Source organism: Schistocerca americana, chromosome 2, assembly GCF_021461395.2.
Source record: "Schistocerca americana isolate TAMUIC-IGC-003095 chromosome 2, iqSchAmer2.1, whole genome shotgun sequence".
Classification (NCBI taxonomy): Eukaryota; Metazoa; Arthropoda; class Insecta; order Orthoptera; family Acrididae; genus Schistocerca; species Schistocerca americana.
In genome coordinates this window covers 293,696,612-293,721,186 of record NC_060120.1, presented here as the reverse complement: position 1 = coordinate 293,721,186, position 24,575 = coordinate 293,696,612, and the positions used below count along the sequence as shown (strand labels likewise).

At 43.7% G+C, this 24,575-nt stretch overlaps 1 protein-coding gene across 1 annotated transcript in view; it reads left to right on the top strand.

Moving 5' to 3' along the window:
- Positions 1-24,575, top strand: part of LOC124593968 (galactosylgalactosylxylosylprotein 3-beta-glucuronosyltransferase P-like) — a 182,871-nt gene that overhangs the window by 140,009 nt on the left and 18,287 nt on the right. The window contains exons 4-5 of the mRNA XM_047132317.1: positions 23,150-23,326; positions 23,583-23,696. Of these exons, the coding sequence (XP_046988273.1) occupies positions 23,150-23,326; positions 23,583-23,696 (291 nt within the window). The remainder of the gene's footprint in view (positions 1-23,149; positions 23,327-23,582; positions 23,697-24,575) is intronic.

Here is a 24,575-nt window from a genome sequence, read left to right as displayed (position 1 = left end):
ATTAATATTTCATTCGTGGAAATATCATCGATATTTAGAGACTTTTTGTTATATAGAATTATCGATACTTAATAGTTTGCCATTGAGCTCTGCTCCAGGTTGTCTCTTTGACAGGTAACGTCGAGCCTGACTTATCGTACTGCAGATGCCACAGGAAGTGTTTGAGCTTACTGTATCATTGGGAGAGACTGCGGAGAGGGAGTAGGTACACAGTCCGAGGCTAGGGCGTTAGTCTCTTCCCAGATGTTTTCCTGGTCGGTCGTGGGTGTGGACGCATTCCAGCAATGTGTATTACTCCTATCATATACTGTCCTTTACAGTGACAGATAGAGTGTTTAGAGTGCAATTCCCTGCTTGGGTGCTACACCGTGGTAGCTACACAATGGCACGCTAACAACAGAGGTGGCGGGCGGCGCCGGACATATGGAGGGGGCGGCCTGCGTGTTGCAGTCTGGCGCCGTTGCTCGACTGGTAACTTCTCTGTGACTCGCTGCGATCTCACCACCAATTAAAGAGACAAACAAAATATAGCAAGTGTGTATCTGTTGCATTGCGGAAATTGTTTCGCAGATACATCACAGTGAGCTGATTGATTATCGGTGCATTTTTTTTTTTTTTTTTTTTTTTTTTTTTTTTTTTTTTTTTTAGAATAATGTTCTGCGCCACTGGTTGAATCGTTTTTCTTAGAATAGGGGCGTGGGTATTTGGAGAAATTATAGCAAATAGCAATGGATTATCTGAAAATGTGGTGGCATCATTTTACTATAATATTTGGGAATCTGAAAGTGGCTTATCGCAGTAATATTTACCGCCATTTTCTAAGGATATCTATGCTGCTGATGTTTCTTGTGCAGACATCTAGTGAAGAAAAATAATGCCTCGGAGCACTATGGGACTTAACATCTTAGGTCATCAGTCCCCTAGAACTTAGAACTACTTAAACCTAACTAACCTAAGGACATCACACACATCCATGCCCGAGGCAGGATTCGAACCTGCGACCGTAGCAGTCCCGCGGTCCGGACTGCAGCGCCTAGAACCGCACGGCCACTGCGGCCGGCTCTAGTGAAGAGGAGGAGGATGGGACGAGCTGCGAAAAATTATTGTTAATAACGAATCTGATATTTAATCGTTATTACTATTTGTGAGAAATACAGTACCTTCCAAAGCAAACATGCTTCTTTCACTATAGCGTACGGAGTACAAATGATAATTGGTGTCATAAGGAGTTGGTGAGGGGAGGGGGAACTTGATTCCTATTGGTCCAGTAGGGTCGGCACGTGCACAGGTGACGCTTTGTTCTACGAACGGTTCTGTTGTCCCATGACTTCGGCACGTGGTAGGAGCAGAAGAGGGGAGGGTGAGGGACGGGCGTATCTGCGTCAGTCATATAAATCTCTCCTCGATATCCCCTGATAGCGTTGCCAGCTGGCGTTTTCCATGTCGCCACTTCAAACACAACCATCAGTTATTATTATTTAGTATTGGTCATTTATCGAAGGTTCCTGATACATGATATGTTATATCAAACGCTTCAGTTAGGCAATGTAAATGTTATCACCTATTTGGAGAGGAAACGGAATACAATCGAGTAGATCATTGCTAAGATATGTGTATTCAGGAAACAAGTGTATTCCAGAACAGCAGTAAGTCAGTTGCACAACAGGCATTCATCAGTGTTTCCCAGAGTCGCCAGTCGTTCCCCAACGAAATGGCTGAAAGGATTCTACCGAGTCGACAAATACAACAAATCAGATGATATTATGTAATTGGCAAATGTATGCTTTACTTGGACAGTACAGCCCAGAAAAATGACTCGAGAACAACGAGGAGAAGCTCGTTAAATACAAAAAATTCAACGCCGAGCTGATGAAAACATTTGGTGACAATCAGCAACAAGTTCGCTTAGCAGAAGAACAATATCGAAGAACCCGGCCCGGAGACATGCCAAACGACAAAGCCATGCATATTCAATGATTTGGCACTTTGCAGCGTTGTAAATCCGAATATGACAGAAACCAACAAAATTTCATGTTTGATTGAAAGAAGTCACAGTACACAGGTACCAGTCTCTTCTGGTGAAGGATGTCATAAGAATACAAGAATTTATCAAGTTGTGCCAGCACAACGTCGGACGAAAGAGGTATCATCGACTTCCAAATGTCGTCCCTATGGGAGTTGTGGAAGACCAGCATGACCTTGCTGCTCTCATAGGGCAGATAGTTTAATGAAAGAGAGACAGCAGTGTGTGGTAGCCAGAAATTCATCTTCTCAAATTAAACTCATAAAATGAGAACAGAGTAAGATTTATTAAAACATTGATATTATAATTATTTAGTAAGTTAACAAACTCGTCATAACAATATTGTCATAGAATAGGTAATACCATCAAATTCTGGAGCAGGAACAGTTTATCAGCAGTAAGCCGATACAATAAGACAAAGTTCATGATGCTTCAACTCCACTAAATTTAGAAAGCAACGCCACATGGGTCCCATAACAACCCCATAATACTAACAGGACATATTGGCCCCAAAATTAGTGCACCTAAGAACTATTTAAACACAGAGCTTAGTGAGAACCTTTAATATTCCCAGCCTTTCTGTAACCACACATTTTTCTATTATAATTTTCTACCGAGAGCCCCTTGCACTACCATTTGAAAATTTTCACTTAATGACAGTAATAGCATCACTAAAATATCACACCAACAATAGCATCACTAAAACCCAAAACTACAATCGAACTCATTGAGTAATAAATTTAGAAGCACATTAATACAAGACGTAAGAATCATCAAGATACAAAGCAAACGTTTACGCAACTTGCAAACAGCGGCAAAATGGTTGGTACTGTTGTATCTTCTGTCAGTAGTGTGGTACATTTCGACTCATCTAACCTCTGTTACTTGTTCGTACCTTACAGGTTACTGTCCACAATGATAACTAGTGGGTATCATATCGAAGGCTGATATGAAACAGAGATGCTTTTTGATACATTTACTGCTGGGCAGCAAGATACGGAAAAGTTCACATGAGGTCCGGTGACACAGTTAGCTTCCCACACCTGGGTGAAAGTGATTTGATACCAAAAAATGCACTGTAACCCAGTCCCCACATCACTATACTGTTAACTGTATACTCACACCAAACATGATCATTAACCTGATAGGCAAACAACAACCAATAATGTCTGTTCCATCGTGTGAGCTCTATATTACTTAGAGGGCCACAAGACAAAGACCAACTACACCGCCTATGAGTTTGTCGCAAAACACAGTGACAACAAGCAATGCATGATGACAGTTTTGCGCCTCAAATTTGCTTCCATACTAATTTACTCAGAACAGTACCGACCACAGAACAGTCCCTTGACTCGGCCCATCCATACTACAGAACAGGAAGCTGTTCCCATCTACCATGTTCCATGAAGAGAAACACACCATCATGTCCGTGCTATATGGGTCTCGTTCCTCTCTGAAGGCAGTTACTCAAGGTCTCCACAAATATAACGGCAGTAATCACTGCAAGCTTCCACATCACGGAACACTGATTACCATAGCCGCACTAGCTGAACACGCATTTGGTTACGTACAGCCCCATATACAGCTTACACTTACTTTTTCACGCTCTGTGGTGCCGCATGTAACCACCATCCTTACTGTCGCCATCGCCCTCCCAGAGATGCACGACGCAGCCCATCGACCACCACAGAAGTGTCATTAGGCAAAGACATGCCAAAAAGCACAAATGTAGGATCCAGAACATAAGAGGCAGCAGCCGTGAATATCAGCCACATTCGTGAGAGGCTAACAGACGATGTCGATGAAGAGACGAATCGATCTTTGGTACCAATCACCACCACCTGTCAAACGCACTGTGAATAATGGACTCGGACAACGATGACTTATGCCACAGCCATCAAACGACAACACAGCATCCCCCCAATGCAGGTATAACCAGCTTCTAGACCAAGTAAGACGCAACGTGTAACAACAGCCGTCTGCTGGATGGACTATAACACGCCAGTCTGTTTTCACTGTGGACCCTCTGGACACAATATGCGCTACTGCAGAGAAAGAAGGCGAGTGTCTGATGAAGTTTACGTGGCAGGATGTTAATCATAACACATACTCATTCACGCCAGTACACTACAGACGACTGCAGTCGACTTGTGGGCCTCAGATCATCGCCTTACCCTGGACGACGTTGGTCCCCAACACATCGTAGCCATTCTGCATCGCCATACAGAGGTAACAACCACTCGCCTGTACACCAAAATTAGGAAAACGAAGCGAAGCAATCACCGGAGGAGGTGTGGCCACCACAGATGAAAATCCTCCTCGGACGACAGTTACCTAGATGACATGAAAGCTCTTCGACATCATGATTGACGGCCAGACAGTCTCGATGCTAGTCAGCACACAGACTTCTTGTGTTATAGTGTCGCAAGTGTATTGTCGCCAAATAAAGAAGATGATGATAATGATAATTGGTTTGTGGGCACTCGACTGCGCGGCCAACAGCGCCCTTACAGACTCCCATTTTTTACACATCCCAATTGTTTTACACAGTCCAGTCTAGCCACTGTCCCAAATAATGATGATGATGAAATGATGAGGACAACACTAACACCCAGTCCCCGGGCAGAGAAAATCCCGAACCCGGCCGTGAACCGAACACGGGACTCCGTGATCCAGAGGCAATATCGCTAGCTACTAGACCACGAGCTGAGGACGAAACTGAAGAAGACTTTGTTCCCCAATATGAAGGTGATCGTGCTGAAGGTCCAAAACGGAAAATGTAGCCAACTGACAGGAACACGTATTGCAGGAGTAACTACCAATGACAGAACACAGAAATTCGAATCTAAAAGCTGGTACCACTTCAGGGGAAAAGAACCTTGACTGGTCTCTCCTGTACATTCAGAAATATTCAGTCATGCCTTCAACTCAGTGACTAAAGAAGAAAAGGAAAATAGCAGTTGGAGTAGGGATGAGGCTGCTGGTTTCAAGGAAAAGCAAAAAAAGACACCATACACAGTATATTCCATTGTGACCTTCCACGAGGCGTCATCTTGTACTTGAGGTAATAAAAAATGAAGGCCACAATATTGCGCCACTACAAGATATGAAATACACAAAACTATTAAAGCAAAGCGAGAAAACGTCCATGTATTTCTACACACTTGCGAGCTACGATGAAACGAACTCCTAACCTTATGTTCCCGTTGATGATTAAATGTTAAATTCCTTTGTATTTAACTTTATTTTATTTAGTCAGTAGAACCCAATTTCTGTGTGCTATTTGTATCTTCCTGTGTGTCCTATTCTTAAAAGTAAAACAAAAATTTGTGCTCTCCTTAGTAAATGTGTTAGCTAACACTTAAATCTTTCCGTGCGAGCTCTTGATTCCCTTACTTTATTATTTTGATCAATTCTCTGTATTTAAGTGGCTACAACAAAATATTTTCGCATTTGGAGGAGAAAGTTGTCCTCTGCAACGAATAACACCTTTTCTTTAATAATTATTGCCCCAAATCGCGTAGCACATTCGTGACACTCTCTCCCCTATTTCGCGATATCAGAAAATGAGCTTCACTTCTTTGAACGATTTCTATGACGTCCATCAATATTTTCTGGTAAGGATTCCATTCTGAGCAGCAATAGTGTAGCAGAGGACAGACAAGCTTACTACAGGCAGTATCTTTAACGGGTCTGTTGCATTTTCTAAGTATTCTGCCAATAGCACACACTGTTTGGTTCACCTACGCCACAACATTATCAATGGGATCGCTCCAATTTAAGTTATTCGTTATTGTAATTTCTAGTTATTTGGTTGAACTGACAGCCATTAGATTTGATTAACTTGACGTGTAAGCGAAATTTAACGGATTCTTTCGTCCACTCAGGCTGATGACGTCACACTTTTATTAGATTTCGGGTCAATTGCCAGTTTTCGCACCACACACATATCTCATGACTGTATTAGATGGAAAATGATAGTATCAACTGCAGATTGAGTAACATCGTTGTTCAGATTATCTCCGTAGGGACATCAGACGCCTACAACACTCTCATGTGGAACGCTGGGTATCACTTTGAAGCGAGAACGTGTGGGTACCGCCACTTAAGCGACAGTTATGCAGTGAGCCGACGTCACTGTGACACCCAAGCACTTTGTTCAGGATGTAGGCTGTTGTGGCGGTGTGGCGATAGGAACTAATAAGTACACGTTTGCCGAAAATATATTTATTCTGCACAGGTGCGTAAACGAAAAATTGACAAAAATGATATCACATCGCAATATCTATTAATTGGCGATTACGGTAATGATGGTGCACTTTGGTTCCACTCGAACACTGTCCTGGAGCGGACACACTCCTCAGTGACAAACACATGGACTGATCGCGTGACCTGTAAGAGCATTCGACATGTGTCCATAACGAAACGAACTTTGTTTACGATCACAGACGCGACAAAGCGAAAGTGGAAATGGACGGAGAGCGCCAAACAAACTTTCGTATTCGTCAGTGGGGATCTCGCAGATCGCAGCGGCTCGCAGAAACGGTATCCACAAAACGCTTCTGTGCTATACAGCGGCTCTACCCTGATGCCTGTCTCTTTTTGCTCACCCATACTGTGTTTCCAGAATTTTACCTATCAGTAGGTACGTGAACCGGCAGACACTTGAAGCAGCTAGTTTGGGCCTAAGGTGAGCGGCCCAGGTCCATTCACGCATATTTGCAGCACAGCTGACACACAGATCTCCCCTTTTAGAGTGGAGTTCCGGACCTGCGAGAAAGCGCAGGCCTGTGTGACAGATGTTTGTGTGAGGGTGATGGCGGTGGACCGGTCATCCTTGATTGGGCTGTGGTGTGGACATCAGTACACAGGTATACGGTGGGCGTGTCCTTGTGCACTCGGCTAATGACAGCAGCGGCAACAGCGCTGGATACGAATTGGGCGGGCCTCAAGGCTGTGAGTCACATGAAACGCTGGTACCTCGAATAAAACACTGATAACAAAAGTTAACGAAATAAAGCGTTCATGAGTTGCAGTGTTCAAAATTCACTGACATGCTCGTTTGCAAGACCAAAGCTTGTAACTCAGTCTCGATTCAATGCTTGTTTCCTGGAACTTCGACGGACAAGACCTGCAGTGTGCAGGGCGATGATAGAAGCTTGATGGAAAAAGACATGGAAAACTCGCGAGGAAGATAGCCCACTCTCAGTGTTTGACACGGTGGAGGCACAGGGACGCTAACATTGAGTCCAGAGCTGGAACGGACAAATGGCTGCAACGGACAAATGGCCAGTTACTTCTGAGGTGTTTTTCGGAGCTTGAGTGCAGACGGTGTGTGGATGATGCGGCTCTCTGGAGACATGATGTCTCCAGCAGGTAGCCCCTGGGACGTTATCAAGATGCAGCACGGGAATTTGAAATGCACACAGCTGCTGGAATGCGTGACGTCGTCTACTGGCTTCTGTGGTGGGGATGACCCGGGCACCTGTGGAAGATGTGTCTGGGCTGCTGTGCCTGCTGGCTGGGCAAGGTGGGGTGGGGCTGCGGCCCGATGACAGCTGGTGGCATGTGCGTCATGGTCGGCCACGGCTGCTGGCTCTGTCTGACTGGTTCTGGGAGAAGGGTCGTCTGCTGACAGGTCTTCCGCTGGCTCGAGGAAGTGGACGGTGGAAGGAGCAGTCAAAACGTAAGCCGGCTCCATTCGGTCGGTTGTCATTTTGACTGGCTTGCCATTTCTTACGATTTCAAGCGTTCCCTCGCCACAGATGATGACTCAGTGTGGTCCCGAATAGAGTATCCAAAGTGGTGACCATAGCGTGATGGTAGGGACCATAATGTGTAAAATATGTGCGTGAATTCCTAAGAGACCAAACTGCTGAGGTCATCGGCCCCTAGATTTACACGCCACTTAAACTAACTTGAACTAACGTATGTTAAGAACAACACACACACGCATGCCCGACGTAGGACTTGAACCTCCGACGGGAGGGGCCACACAATCAGTGACATGGCGCCACTCAGCGTGGCCATAATGTGTATGTAGCGTATCGGGTCACCAAATATAAACACTGTGACAGTAAGGTGCTGTGTCAATGCGTGCGGTCAGAGGTGGACAATACGGATGCACAGATGTCCTGTCAATGGAGGAGCCTACGCATCACAGTGTCTCCATAAAATCACCGGAGACGGCGAGGGATTGTCTATAAACAAGGTTGGCAGATGAAGCGACGTTCTCTACTTTCGTTGTTAGTCACAGGTTGAGCGGTAGCAGTAGAAGTGCTTCTGTCTAGGCGGCGTTGTGGCAGGTTAGGGAGACATTCAGCGTTCTATGGAGCTGCTCGACCGTGCTGTTAACCACTGGGTGGTAGCTGACAGTTCTGTGTACCTGCATTACACACAGTTGGGCGATATTTGTATACAGGGCACAGCCAAACTGGCGGCTGCCATCCATTGTTACGTAACTGGGGCAGCCGAAGCATCACAGCCAGGTGTCGACCATGGCAGTGGCGACGATCTCGGCGGTGAAGTCCGCTACGGGCGCTGCCTCCAGCCAAGTGCGAAGTGTTCTACCATCGTCAGCCGATAGCATTTGCCTTAGGAAAGAGTTAGTGGGTCCGCAGTGTCCACATGAAAGCGTGCAAAACGGCGTGCTGCGTCAGGAAAGGCGCGGACGGGTGCATGGGTGTGCCTCCCGATTTGGCACGCTGAGGTGTGTGCCCATGAACGGCATCTTCCCGCAGATTTGGCCAGACGAAACGCGCAGCCACGACTGCACACTGCTGTTAATGTTGGGGGGGGGGGAGGGGGGAGGGAGAGAGAGAGAGAGAGAGAGAGAGAGAGGAGCGGGAAGGTTGACCATCCGTGGACATCACAGAAAGCACTGTGCCTGAATTTCTCCAGGAGAAACAGATGGTTTTGCCTGTTGAAACGTCGCATCAAATTTTACGGACAGAGCCAGGAATGGACACTAGCTTGAGCTGTAGGGGGAGAGGCTGTCTAGTTGTTTGACATTCTCGTATTCTTGGGTACCGTTTTCAAAATCCACAGATAGAGAGATACCGGCAAAAGCGAGGGACAAGCAATCAATGACGATGTTACCAATTCCGTAAATGTGGCGGATGACAGTGGAGAACTGCGACGCATCCCCCACTGCTTTAACTGCCACGGCGTACACTTCTTATTATTGTTCCGAAACACGCCAGTTAGGAGCTTGTGGTCTGTGAAAATCGCCAAGGGGCGGGATTGTACTGATAGGTCGAAGTATTTAACTGCCTCAAACACAACAAGAAACTCACAGTCGTGGCACTCCAGTAACGTTGCAATCCCAATAGCTTCCAAGAGAAGAAACCAAGTGCCTACCAGGTACTGCCAATATATTGTTGAATCACTGCACCTATAGCTGTCTGGCTAATAGCCACGACCTCAGCCATTTCAGTGTCATGCAGAGTGTATGAGTGACCAGTGTCGCTACTGCAAGGGTCCATTTTAACTTAATAAAGCCTCCCTCCATTGCATACGTCCAGTTAACAGGAGCCCTTCCCTCCGAGGTAGAGCCCTGTACCGCCACAGTCAGGGTTTCCGGCATTGCAGCGGCACTTGGTGACGGCGCCAACAGAAATTTAACACATTAAGATAGCGGCGTATCTTTGTGTGCCTGCGTTCGCGGCAGGTTCAATATCGCCTGTATCCTGTCCAATAGTGACGTGGATCAGATGGGGGTGATTACATGCCACAGGAACGTAATTTCCGTGACCCAAAATATAATTTTCGAGGCGTTAATGACGACGCCAGTCTCGCTCAGGTGTCGAAAGATGGTCGTTAGGTGGTGGCTGTGGAATTGGGGCGACTCTGCATACATGAGGGATCGTCGAGGTACGTGAAACACCACGATGTGCCCCCTAAGACGCCATCCAGGAAACGATTCCAGGTCTGAGGAGCATTCTGTAGGCCAAACGTCATCTACAAGCTTTCGAAAAGCCCAATTGTCTTGATAATCGCCATTTTTTGAACGTCTTCAGGCACCACAGGAATCTGCATGAACACCTTCGCTTAGTCAATTTCGCTAAATTTAACTGAAACTGCCAAGGCGCGTCTAAAATCTTGTAAGTATAGTGCTGAACATCAGTCCAGCACTGTCGTGCATTTAAGAGACGATAGTCTCAGTATGGTAGCTACGAATCATCTTTCTTGGGAACCGAGTGCAAGTATGAGAACCGTTGGCTGCTTGATGGTCGAACTATGACCTGTCGCAACATTGCTTCGAACTCGACTTTGCTACTTCGAATCGCTAGTAAGTGAATCGATGTTGATTGCACAAGTGAGTGGGCCAAGTGTAGTCACGGTGTGGTGGACAGTCGAATGCTTCACGTACTACAATGCACCAGGTGGGTCTGCTTACGGTCAGGGTGACCTCACTGGTTTAACACTGATGAAAGGGGCTGGCCACCGCTGTTTTACGGTCTTCAGATTCGGTGTCGAATCGATCGGCTGGGTGTTTGCAATGTCGGCTGATAATTTTTAGAGACCGTGCAAATCCGGACCCAGATTCATTGATGTCAGCCACAGAGAAGCTCCATGCATATGTCCTGCACAGTCCGAGGTCCAAATCTCTATGATATGTGCCATACGTTTCTATTGCTGAATTGTTTGCCATCGTAACAGTGCCTTGGCTTTTCGAACGTCTCTTAGCATAGATCGGGAGAAAATAGACAGATGGGAACCCATGTCGACAAGGTATCTCACTATGCTAGACCGTTCGGTTACAAAGAAATGAAATAATGTGATCGTGTAGCAGTGATGGCCGGGAGGCCCCATCTATGGAAGTTCGACCACCGAGTTACCAGTCTTATGTCAGGTAACGCCACATTTGGCGACTTGGATGTCGTTGATGAAGAGGAGACAAGACAACAGCAACCCGTTCGCGAATTGAACCCGGGCCTGCTGCATGGTAAGCAAACAATTTACCACTCAGCTAACCAGGCACTGTTACAGAGAGATACCTGGATGCTGCACGGGACACGGGCAACGCCAGGCCCGGTTGCAGCTGGCATTCGAGTGTGAGCAGGGAGGTCGACACTTTGTCCATTGCCAAAGCGGGAATGATACCAGCAAAAGCCGAGCGGGAACTACTCTCACATCGACGGTGTACCTCCTGAACTGCTGGTACCACCGGCTGCGTGAGTGAATCGGCGGTGTTGGGATCTGCTGTCCCCTGTCCTCGAGTGCGCCAATCGGTCTATCTAGGAGCTGAGTGCTGCCACCTGAGTGGTGCAGGTCGGCGACCATGCTGGTGGCTGTTAAGGTCCCCCTATCACCGCGGAGTCATAACTGCCGGCGGGATTGCGTCATCGAAGGTTGCCGCAACAGCGGTACTGGTCGCCTATGCTGCTGTGTCTTGCACACTATAAGCGAAGTCCAGCGACGACGTAAAGCTGCACTTCTGACTGTGCAACGTTGACCGCCACCACTTGTGCTGGGAGTCTGCACATCCGGATAGCGCGCCAGAGCGAGTCGAGGGCCGCGCTGTCGGACTGTGCGAGGCTCCGCAGGTGGAGTAGGATCAGAGCTGGGCTCCTGTCGCCACACTCCTCTTGGCGCAGCTGCTGATGTAACCAATGAAATTTACAATAACTCATCCATTAGTCGCTTATATGAAGACTGCTTCCGCAGGGCACTGATTTGCGTGCGGAAGTCTTTCTGAGCCGGTTGTGGGTAGGCAGGATTCGCGCGTGCCGAGAGTGCCTGCCTGCAGCTCGCTTCAAAGCCCCTGGATGGGCGCCAGCAGCTCGTCTATTGCCTTTCGTCTACCGTCTATTGTCTTTTGCTATTTCCTCAAAGTCGTCACCTTAAATTAGTGTCTAGTTCTGAATGATTCGTCCACAGACAAATCACTGTACGTTCGCGAGGACGTAAGTTTTAGATCCATCACGGTTCCGCTTTAATCATGCTGATGATAGTTCATCAGCACGTGTTTAGCTCAGTAATCAGTCCGGGGATACGAGTTATGGGGAAACGTGTGTGTACCGCCGCTTACATGTCAGTCTTTCAGTGAACCGGCTTTACTGCCGCACCCACACACTTCCTTCAGGACGTGGTCCACAGTGACGGTATGGTGATGGGAATTAATAAGTACTCGTTTGCCGAATATGTATTTATTCTGCACAGATGAGTAAATGAACAAGTGACAAAAATGAAATCCCTTCTTTGTAGTGGTCTTCGGTCCAGAAACTTGTTTGATGTAGCTCTCCGTGCTATTATATCCTGTGCAAACCTCCTTATCTCTGGATAACTAGTGCAACCTACATCCTTCTAAATGTGTTTACTGTATTCATCTCTTGGTCTCCCTCTGTGATTTTTACCCTCCCGGTTGCTTCCAATACAAATTTGGTGGTCCCTTGATGCCTCAGAACGTGTCCTACCAATCGATTCCTTATTCTAGTCAAGTTGTGTCACAAATTCATCTTCTACCCAATTCTATTCAATATCTCCACATTAGTTACTTGATCTACCCATCTAATCTTCAGCATTCTTCTGTAACACCACATTTAGAAAGCTTCTGTTCTCTTCTTGTCCAAACTGTTTATCGTCCATGTTTCACTTCCATACATGGCTACATACAAATACTTACAGAAAGGACTTGCTGACACGTAAATCTATTTTTGATGTTAACAAATTTCTCTTCTTCAGAAACGCTTTCCTTGCCATCGCCAGTCTACATTTTCTATCCTCTCCCCTTCGACCATCATCTGTTAATTTACTCCCCAAATAGCAAAATTCATTTACTGCTTGAAGTAACCCAATTCCTAATCTAATTCCCTCAGCATCACCTGATTTAATTCGACTACATTCCATTATCCTTGTTTTGCTTTTGTTGATGTTCATCTTACATCCTCCTTTCAAGACGCTGTCGATCCTGTTCAACTGTTCTCCCAAGTCCTTTAGTGTCTCTGGCAGAGTTGCAATGTGATCACCAAACCTCAAGGTTATTTCTTCTTCCTGGATTGTAATTCCCACTCCAAATTTTTCTTTGGTTTCCTTTACTGCTTGTTCAATGCACAGATTGAACAATATTGGGGATAGACTACAACCCTGTCTCACTCCCTTCTCAACCATTGCTTCCAGTCTGGAACAACACGACCGCTACGGTCGCAGGTTCGAATCCTGCCTCGGTCATGGATGGGCGTGATGTCCTTAGGTTAGCTAGGTTTAAGTAGTTCTAAGTCCTAGGGGACTGATGACCACAGAAGTTAAGTCCCATAGTGCTCAGAGCCATGTGAACAATTTGAACCATTGCTTCCGTTTCGTGCCCCTCTGCTCTTACAACTGCCATCTGGTTTCTATACAAATTGTAAATAGCCTTTCGCTCCTGTATTTTACCCCTGCCACTTTCAGAGTTTGAAAGAGAGTATTCCAGTCAACATTGTCAAAAGCTTTCTGGAAGTCTACAAATGCTGTAAACGTAGGTTTGCCTTCCCTTCATCTATATTCTAAGTAGTTGGGTCGGTACTGCCTCAGGTGTTCATACATTTCTATGGAATCCAAACTGATCTTTCCCGAGGTCCACTTCTACCAGTTTTTTCCATTCCTCTGTAAAGAATTCGTGTTAGTATTTTGGATCCGTGACATACTAAACTGACAGTTCGGTAGTTTTCAGATGTGCCAGCGCCTGCTGTCTTTGGAATTGGAATTATCATAATCTTCTAGTCTGATGGTAACTCGTCTGTCTCGTACATCTTGCTCAACAGATGGAAGAGTATGGTCATGGCTGGCTCTCCCAAGGCTACCAGTAGTTCTAATGGAATTTTGTGCAATCCTGGGACCTTCTTTCGACTTAGGTCTTTCAGTGCTCTGTCAAATTCTTCACGCAGTATCATATTTCCTATTTCATCTTCATCTACGACCTCTTCCATTTACATAATATTGCTCTCAAGTACATCGCCCTTGTATAGATCCTCTATACACTCTTTCCACCTTTCTACTTTCCCTTCTTTGCTTAGCACTGGTTTACCAACTGAGCTCTTGATATTCATACAGGTAGTCCTCTTTTCTCCATAGATGTCTTTAATTTTCCTGTAGGCAGTATCTATCTTACCCCTAGTGATATATGCCACTACATCCTTACATTTGTCCTCCAGCCATCCCTGCACTTCTGTTGATCTCATTTTCATTTTGAGATGTTTGTATTCATTTTCACCTGATTCATTTACTGTATTCCCTGCTGGTGAAGGCTCTTGTCCTGTAGGTGTAGGCATGTCTTCACTGCATGACTGACATTCTTGTCATTTTCAAAGCTTGTTCACCGTAGAGAATCTTTAAGCGGCTCAAAGATATGGAAGTCCGAGATTGCCAGGTGTGGGCTATAGAGTGGATGAGGCAATGATGTCCAACACAATTTGGTGACGTGTTCCCAGGTTCTCAGACTTTCGTGTGGGCGTGCATTATCGTGTTAGAGTACAATTTCTGCTGGATTCTTGTCCGATCGAGCACGTCAGAAATGGTTCTTGAGTTTATTCAGAGTCTTCACGTATGCCTCTGAATTGATGGTTGACCCTTTTGGCATCACATACACGAGAATGACGCCATTGCAATCCCAGAAGACTGTCACCATGACCTTTTTTCAGAGGGTCTGTCTTGAATTTCTTCTTTTGTGGTGAATGAGGATGATTCCACTCCATAGACTGCCTTTTTGTTTCCGGCGCAAAGTGCTGCACCCAGCTTTCGTCCTCGGTAAGGATCCGCTGTGAGCATTCGTGGAACGCATCGAGAGCACCTCTTTGAATATCCTAGAGTCTCGATCATGCAGACTCACTTCCAATGCTTACCGACAGCTAATGAGCCAATTGTCGGGTTGTGATGCGCCAGTCGGCACGAATAAAGGCATCCGCAAGATTCAGCATGTCCGAGAAGTGGATGTGACAGGACGCCCAGAGCGTGGCTGATCATGGAGCTCAGTTTCTGCATTTCCTGAAGCTGTAACTTTCTTTACCCACCGGCCAACTGTACTATCAACTGCAGCATCGTCATATACTGCACACAATCGTTTATGGATGTTCACTATGGTTTCTTTGTATGTACCAGAGAATAAAATAACAGCTCGCTGCTTGTAACGTGAGTCGTATGTAGGCGCCATTCTGCCGTCATCCAGAACGGTTCGAAACTTCACCGGCACACAAGTGAAACATCAGATGTGAAGCACCAGCAGGGACATTTGTCTACGTATATTAATGACCTTTTAAAAAAACATGTGGGACAATACTTATTGAACAACCCTCGTACGTAGATACGAAACCTGATTGGAAGCGGCCTGTGAGCTACGGTACCCGAAAACGTCTGAAAATCTAGAAATTTGGTATTATTTTTAGATCGCCTGTCGAAAGCGCTCGTTGCTTCATGAGAATAATTAACAAACGCCACCATAGAACATCTTTTCTTTCCTGATTCATGCACCCCTGCCTTATTCTGGTAGGCCCAGCGCTGCGAAGTGAATGTTTACCAGTTCTGGTAGATACTCGTCTTCTACCTATGACATTGAAGAAATGTATGATGAAATAAAAGAAATTATTCAGATTGTGAAGGGAGACGAAAATTTAATAGTCATGGGTGACTGGAATTCGAGTGTAGGAAAAGGGAGAGAAGGAAACATAGTAGGTGAATATGGATTGGGGGACAGAAATGAAAGAGGAAGCCGCCTGGTCGAATTTTGCACAGAGCACAACATAATCATAACTAACACTTGGTTTAAGAATCATGAAAGAAGGTTGTATACATGGAAGAACCCTGGAGATACTAAAAGGTATCAGATAGATTATATAATGGTAAGACAGAGATTTAGGAACCAGGTTTTAAATTGTAAGACATTTCCAGGGGCAGATGTGGACTCTGACCACAATCTATTGGTTATGACCTGTAGATTAAAACTGAAGAAACTGCAAAAAGGTGGGAATTTAAGGAGATGGGACCTGGATAAACTAAAAGAACCAGAGGTTGTACAGAGATTCAGGGAGAGCATAAGGGAGCAATTGACAGGAATGGGGGAAATAAATACAGTAGAAGAACAATGGGTAGCTTTGAGGGATGAAGTAGTGAAGGCAGCAGAGGATCAAGTAGGTAAAAAGACGAGGGCTAGTAGAAATCCTTGGGTAACAGAAGAAATATTGAATTTAATTGATGAAAGGAGAAAATATAAAAATGCAGTAAGTGAAACAGGCAAAAAGGAATACAAACGTCTCAAAAATGAGATCGACAGGAAGTGCAAAATGGCTAAGCAGGGATGGCTAGAGGACAAATGTAAGGATGTAGAGGCCTATCTCACTAGGGGTAAGATAGATACCGCCTACAGGAAAATTAAAGAGACCTTTGGAGATAAGAGAACGACTTGTATGAATATCAAGAGCTCAGATGGAAACCCAGTTCTAAGCAAAGAAGGGAAAGCAGAAAGGTGGAAGGAGTATATAGAGGGTCTATACAAGGGCGATGTACTTGAAGACAATGTTATGGAAATGGAAGAGGATGTAGATGAAGATGAAATGGGAGATATGATACTGCGTGAAGAATTTGACAGAGCACTGAAAGACCTGAGTCGAAACAAGGCCCCCGGAGTAGACAATATTCCATTGGAACTACTGACGGCCGTGGGAGAGCCAGTCCTGACAAAACTCTACCATCTGGTGAGCAAGATGTATGAAACAGGCGAAATACCCTCAGACTTCAAGAAGAATATAATAATTCCAATCCCAAAGAAAGCAGGTGTTGACAGATGTGAAAATTACCGAACTATCAGCTTAATAAGTCACAGCTGCAAAATACTAACACGAATTCTTTACAGACGAATGGAAAAACTAGTAGAAGCCAACCTCGGGGAAGATCAGTTTGGATTCCGTAGAAACACTGGAACACGTGAGGCAATACTGACCTTACGACTTATCTTAGAAGAAAGATTAAGGAAAGGCAAACCTACGTTTCTAGCATTTGTAGACTTAGAGAAAGCTTTTGACAATGTTGACTGGAATACTCTCTTTCAAATTCTAAAGGTGGCAGGGGTAAAATACAGGGAGCGAAAGGCTATCTACAATTTGTACAGAAACCAGATGGCAGTTATAAGAGTCGAGGGACATGAAAGGGAAGCAGTGGTTGGGAAGGGAGTAAGACAGGGTTGTAGCCTCTCCCCGATGTTATTCAATCTGTATATTGAGCAAGCAGTAAAAGAAACAAAAGAAAAATTCGGAGTAGGTATTAAAATTCATGGAGAAGAAATAAAAACTTTGAGGTTCGCCGATGACATTGTAATTCTGTCAGAGACAGCAAAGGACTTGGAAAAGCAGTTGAATGGAATGGACAGTGTCTTGAAAGGAGGATATAAGATGAACATCAACAAAAGCAAAACAAGGATAATGGAATGTAGTCTAATTAAGTCGGGTGATGCTGAGGGAATTAGATTAGGAAATGAGGCACTTAAAGTAGTAAAGGAGTTTTGCTATTTGGGGAGCAAAATAACTGATGATGGTCGAAGTAGAGAGGATATAAAATGTAGGCTGGCAATGGCAAGGAAAGCGTTTCTGAAGAAGAGAAATTTGTTAACATCCAGTATTGATTTAAGTGTCAGGAAGTCATTTCTGAAAGTATTTGTATGGAGTGTAGCCATGTATGGAAGTGAAACATGGACGATAAATAGTTTGGACAAGAAGAGAATAGAAGCTTTCGAAATGTGGTGCTACAGAAGAATGCTGAAGATTAGATGGGTAGATCACATAACTAATGAGGAAGTATTGAATAGGATTGGGGAGAAGAGAAGTTTGTGGCACAACTTGACCAGAAGAAGGGATCGGTTGGTAGGACATGTTCTGAGGCATCAAGGGATCACCAATTTAGTATTGGAGGGCAGCGTGGAGGGTAAAAATCGTAGAGGGAGACCAAGAGATGAATACACTAAACAGATTCAGAAGGATGTAGGTTGCAGTAGGTACTGGGAGATGAAAAAGCTTGCACAGGGTAGAGTAGCTTGGAGAGCTGCATCAAACCAGTCTCAGGACTGAAGACCACAACAACAACAACCTATGACATAGATCCCTTTATCTTACATAGAATACAACATTTCGTGTAGATCCCTCCTCGCCCGGACCCCTGTCTGATATCTGTCTCGTCACTTTTAATGTAATCACTTGCTACGCTAACATCTTAAAGACGTAAGAAATTTTTCAGCTGGTGAACGTTAAATCTCCCACCTACCTTCTGACAGCCTCTCAAAACACTCTTTTACTATCATAGTAGCTAAGTTCATCTTTACCTGTAAATGCTTCACTTTTGAAAGCCACGACTACTAAGTCACCAGGCGAATGATTATTGATCCGAGTCGTTGGGTGGGTCATGTAGAAGAGGCTTCGTCCTTCGTCCTTCGATTTGGTAGAGATACACTACTATCTTTTCAGTCTGGATTATTGGCGAAGACATTTCTGGCATCCGCTTAACATGTTTCTCTAACGAAAATTCTTCTGGTACTTCATTAAATTCCCAGTCGCTTTCCCAGATATTGACCTCTGTTTTATTGGGGCCCTCATCCAAAACAAGCAACAGCAATATCTCCATTCCTACAGTTGCTACCACTACCATCTCAAATGTTACCCATTGTAAAACCATGCTGTATATGATAACGTATCTCCTCCAACAGCAATTACCTCAATACCTTTTCCATTTATCTCACCCAGGCGTTCACCTGCAACAACTGTCGTCCAGAAACTAACCTTGCAGGTATTCTGCTCCTCTTTGCCTCCAACCGACATACCTCTGACTTCCACAAACTTGAAAATCATTGCTTCAATTATTCAGTACCAATCACGCCTTGCTAGGTGTTCTGACCAAGGCTGTGGTCTATTCAAGACAAGTTCTGAAAGTAGATCTTTTCCCTGATATGTCCCCCAAATCTCATTCGGTCACCCTCCATTCCCTCCCTAACCTGCACAATTTGTTTGCCAAAGTATGACATTCCAAGACGACCATTTCAACTTTCCCTGCCTCTCTTACCTTTCACACTACCATCCTTTGATTCAGCCATAATCACCTACTCAAGCTACGCCACTGGCAAACTGTACAATATTTAATGAAGAGCAACATGTAAAACTACTCATATTTGTTTCGAACAGACATGTGTTCATTGCATGCCTTTCTGCACACTAACCCTGACTATAACCAAACAAGCAGAATGTCTGAATGTATAAAGGAGCTTTGTGATATCCAGAACCCAGATTGTAGCCTACAGTATGACTCAAGAGACGTTAGTGCCTGCTATTCCACACAAGGAATTTGAATTATCCCAAGTAGTATCAATGTCCCCAAATTCTAGATGGGAGAAGTCGCTTTACAGTGTATCTTCTCTTCCTGCGACCCTCATTCACTCAACACCTTTTATTTTAACCTTCCTTTGCAGTAAACTTTTTGTTGAATGTTGATTTTATTTTGTCATACTTTTATTTATCTCTTCCTTCTTCTCTTACTAATACCTCTCCCTTTGCCTACTTTGTTCCCCTGCCCTTCGTTTCCATTGTTCGCTTTCTTTTTCTTCTTTAATAGCATTAGTCTTTTCTCATTTCACTTCGTCTTCCTCTTCTAAAATAAATTGGTTTCACACTCTGTCATCTCTGAGCTGAATCTCGTGCAGCACTATGTAGAATATTCGACCTTCTGCTCTTTCTGATGACTTGTCTTCATTATGTATGAATCACCCTTAGCTTGTTGTCTGAGTCTCCTGTTGCTCCCGTGACACCCACAAGATTCCCTTTCCCTCCAAAAAGCTAGGAGTGTTGCCTTTTACCTGAAGAGTTTCTGTTGGTAGTAACAGACTCTGTATAACTTGTGGCTTAAAATCCTTCATAGTAGCAGTTACCTCTGGTTTCTTCTACATAGAGTTACCAATTTCAGTTTCTGATGGTAATATCAGACTTTTTGCAGTCTACCGAAAGTCATATATAGGTTTCTATTAAGCTACCCGAGTGAAACCGAAAATCTACTTGAATATATATGCTGTGACATTGTCATCAACGTGTTTAATTTTAACAGAATGCCTCAAATAGTGAGTCATATGACTTTTTTAATTACTTACCCTGCACCGAAACCTGGCCGGCCGGTGTGGCCGAGCGGTTCTAGGCGCTTCAGTGTACAACATCGCGACCGCGACGGTCGCAGTTTCGAATCCTGCCTCGGGCATGGATGTGTGTGATGTCCTTAGGTTAGTTAGGTTTAAGTGGTTCTAAGTTCTAGGGGACTTATGATCTCAGCAGTTAAGTCCCATAGTGCTCAGAGCCATTTTTTGAACCGAAACCTGAACTGTGTTTACGATGAATACCCTGGAAACACAGGCATAAATGAAATTTCCTGGCAGATCGAAACTGTGTGCAGAACCGAGACTCGAACTAGGGGCCTTCGCCTTTCGTGGGCAACTTCTCTACCAACTGGGCAACCCAAGGACGACGACACGAGACCAGTGCTCACAATTTTACGTCCTCTAGTACCTCGGCTCCACCTTGCCAACTTCTCATGCGAAACTTTAAGGGCTAATACTCCAGGAAGAAAGGTTTTGGATAGTAGCCTATATGTAGTCCTCGCTCCAGTGATATCCTCTCGGAAGAAGTAAGTGGCGAAATTTTAATTTCGGTTTTGCACATTTTATTTCTAATTCGCATTAGATGAGGAGCAATGTTGCACTAAAAAGTATTATTACCCTACATTGTTCTGTTCAAAGTTTTAAATACATCAGAGCATTATCAAAATACCTTTGGTATATTTCAGAACGGAAGTAATGGCCCGCCCGGCTAGCCATGCCGTCTAATGCACTGCTTCCCGAGCCTGAAGGCGTGCCGGTCCCCGGCACGAATCCGTCCGGCGGACTAGCGTAGAGGTCCGGTGTGCCGGCCAACCTGTGGATGATTTTTAAGGCGGTTTTCCATCTGCATCGGCAAATGCCGGCTGGTTCCCCTCATTCCGCCTCAGTTCCACTATGTCGGCGATTGCTGTGCAAACACTGTCTCCACGTACGCGTACACAATAATTACTCTACCACGCAAACCTTGGGCTTACACTCGTGTGGAATCGTTCCTGGCGGCGGGTTAGGGGGGAGGGTCCAATGGGGGCCGTGTGGGGTGCCGGTGGGGTGAGTGGACTGCTGTAGCCTGTTGTGGGTTTGTGTACCACTGAGGGCTGCAGCGGGGACACAGCCTCTCCGTCGTCTCTAGGTTCCCAGTTCAGTATATACATACGTACATACATACAAGGAAATAACGTGCACTCAGGTGTTCAAGTGTCTTGTGCATTATCTCTTAACTTCACTGGTAATAAAATAATCCTAGAAATTAAATATTTGTTATACAGTACAGCTAATCATAACAAAGAAGAATGATATAAAGGATTTTAAAGAAAGGAAAGAATGGTCAAATATTTTATGGAATGGTTTTTCTAAAAGCTACAAATGAAATACATTGGAGAAACATTGCCCGTGAATGAGGCAACAGCAAATAATGTGCTGATTGAGAATACACATTCTCTTTCCTGGTATTTGAAGGATTACCTACCGAAGAAGTTTTGAGACTGAAGAATTCTTGAAACTGTTTCACACCTTCAGCGATTGATGATATAAATATGTCAAGGCCACAAAACAGAAGATTGCACAGTCCACACAGTCCACCAGATAATTATCCTCTAGTAATTCCTAAAATGTTAATTTTTATAACAGACATAGAACTTCAAATTCTCAATCAGCACCTTATTTGCTGAAAACGTATTCCAACATCATCACATCAAATGTTCCTGTAACTGCTTTTAGTTCTTTTCCACCCATTCCCTTTTCATTGATTTTATTTTCAAACTCTGGGCAGCAAGCTGTTGCCGAAACGTTTTACATTTAGTACTTCATCCAAGTTAAGCCATTTTAACAAGCAAATATCACGGTAATGAAATTTTGCGTGTAAATTATCTGTGGCTGTAAGAAACGAACTTTTTGTCACTTCATTTCCTTTCGTAGTGTCTTCTCTTCTCGAAATGCGCTAAGTTCAGTAAGGCTTCACAGAAGACATTTTGACTGTTAAATATCACACCGATGCATCTTTTGATGCTCAATATGGCCAGGCCTTGAAGAGGTGAACTTTCTGACACTTCACTTCCTTAGATAGCAGGAACTGTGATCGAAACATTTAAATTTCCTCTGAAAGCACTAGTTACATTCTTCTTAATCATCTTGATTTGTCAACCAGTTTTATTATGTTTTCGCAAAAGTACATCGCAAGCCGGTCTATTTGATACTTTATTCAACAATTTCGTTTCGAAACAAAAATTCTAAAAAAATTCCCCATAAATTATTATTAAATATTTTCTGAACTATCCCAATTAAATACATGGCATTAAACCCTCTTTTGCATAGTAAGACCCCATGCTGGTCAGTTTCATACTCCTGTTATAGTTTATCACTCTTCCATTGTCTATTAAAATTCGGCCAAAAATCCTTAGTGTAATCCCCTCAGAGCACAAATTAAATTTTTCTTAATTACCCTGACCATTTTCATGCAATTAGGTATTGTTTGCAAAATTAGATCTCATGCTCGTTATTCAGTTCAAAATCTATATTTGGTAATGAAGATTCGGAGAAATTATTTCCTCAAATCAGTAATTAAGTTTTCTTAATTCTCCCTATCACTTTAAGGACGACAGACCCCCTTTTATGGAACTGTACATCACTCTTTTCAATTTGTACCCTGTTTCTCAATTCCCCACTTTTCGTTTGGCGATGAAATTTCTTAAAATACCCGCTGTATAATGTATAGTGCGTCAGGTTTCTTTGTTTTACGTACGACAAATAAAATAATTTTAATCGAAGCAAGATGTACACCTAATCTTGTGAATACCTGTTGGCAATATATCAGACTTTCACTCGCTCCTTAACTTAACTGCGAACTGAATTGCCAGCATACCTAGATTCTCAATCATTTCTTCATTGCCTTTACATCTCTTCACCTACTGTCTCTCAGATGGCCCTCTCCTCATCCATTCGTTCCCTTGTATCTCACGCTTTCGCTTGGTAAGTGCTAGAGATGTCTAGTGGTAGTGTAATGGTACTTTATAAGGTACAATTTTTTTTTTCCTTTACAGGTGCGGTCTACTGAGAGAGTAGCAATGTGGCCTGTAGGCTTAATCGGAAATTATGGTCTCAGCACACCTGTGGTTGTAGATGGCAGGTTAGCAGGCTTCTATGATGGCTGGATATCTCAACGAAAATTTCCTGTAGATATGGCAGGGTTTGCAGTGAGTGTAGAATTCCTGTTGCAGGTGAGGCAATGGTAACATTTCAATAAGGAAAACATAAGTGCAGAGATGTAATTAATTGTTTGTAAGAATTACTTCTGTTAACAAAGTGATATTGAGTGTATTTTCAGAGCTAAACTACTGAGTAGTGATTACAGCCTAAGAACAAAAAAGAATGTATGCCCTGTTACTTATCTGCTCAGCACACACTTATTAATGTGTGTAGACAATAAGAAATGCTGGAGTACATTGAAAAAGTTCTATAATTGCTTATTTACAGAGACCAAACGCTTTTATGCCGTATGAGACTGGGTTTGAAGAAGATGGTTTTTTGAAGAGTCTGGCGCCGTTTGAGCCCAATGAAATAGAACTAAAAGCAAACAACTGCACCAAGGTAATAAATAAAGATTAACTATCAAGTCTAAGGGCATGCAACACTGAGATGACCGTTTGGGCCATATTAGTAATAAATAAATCTGTATCTAACATAACATAATTTAAGGAAAAAAATAGAATATAAATGACGAAATAACGTAGCTATTAGGCATCTGCCACTGCAGCCATTTAAAGAGAGACGAAAGTATGCATGCCCTGCACATTTGCTACATTCAGATTTTTAATAACAGTAGCTCGAATGTTTATAAAAACACTGGACGCTAAATAAGAGATAGTTTAATATTTTATATTCTTTCTTTATATAATTGTTCTTCACTTTAACAGAACAGTTATCTTTATTTATTTTTGTGTGAAGATAGATGGTTTCGGTACAAATAAGAACGTTAGCAGCATTATTAGTAATGCCCCGGATACCGTAAACGCATATGCACTCTGCATCTTAACTGTGTGGTATACAACACTGACATGTTTAACAGTCTCATAGAAAAGAATTCTAGGAAGAGAAAGTTTGCATTGTGAAGCAGACTTCCTAAAGCAAAAGATCGCTTTACTGTCCTATCATCTTAAATATGCTCTGCTTTCAATATTATCATAACATTCCAACAAGTGTAATTTGGATTTGCGGTACACCATTTACAATGCGACACTTGAAATTCCACTCAGTTGAAAAAATATATTCTCTTACAGCAGAGTCCACAAAAAAATCACTTTGATAGAAGGCAATGAAGGGCAAAATATGAATGCAGTAAGATTTGCGAATAGCGACCTAACAACCTCTATATTTGTACTACAAACATTTAGAATAACCAAATTCATTGAGTGTTTGTCACGCTAAATGTTCCGGATGATAAAAAAATCAGTATAAATTCGAAAACTT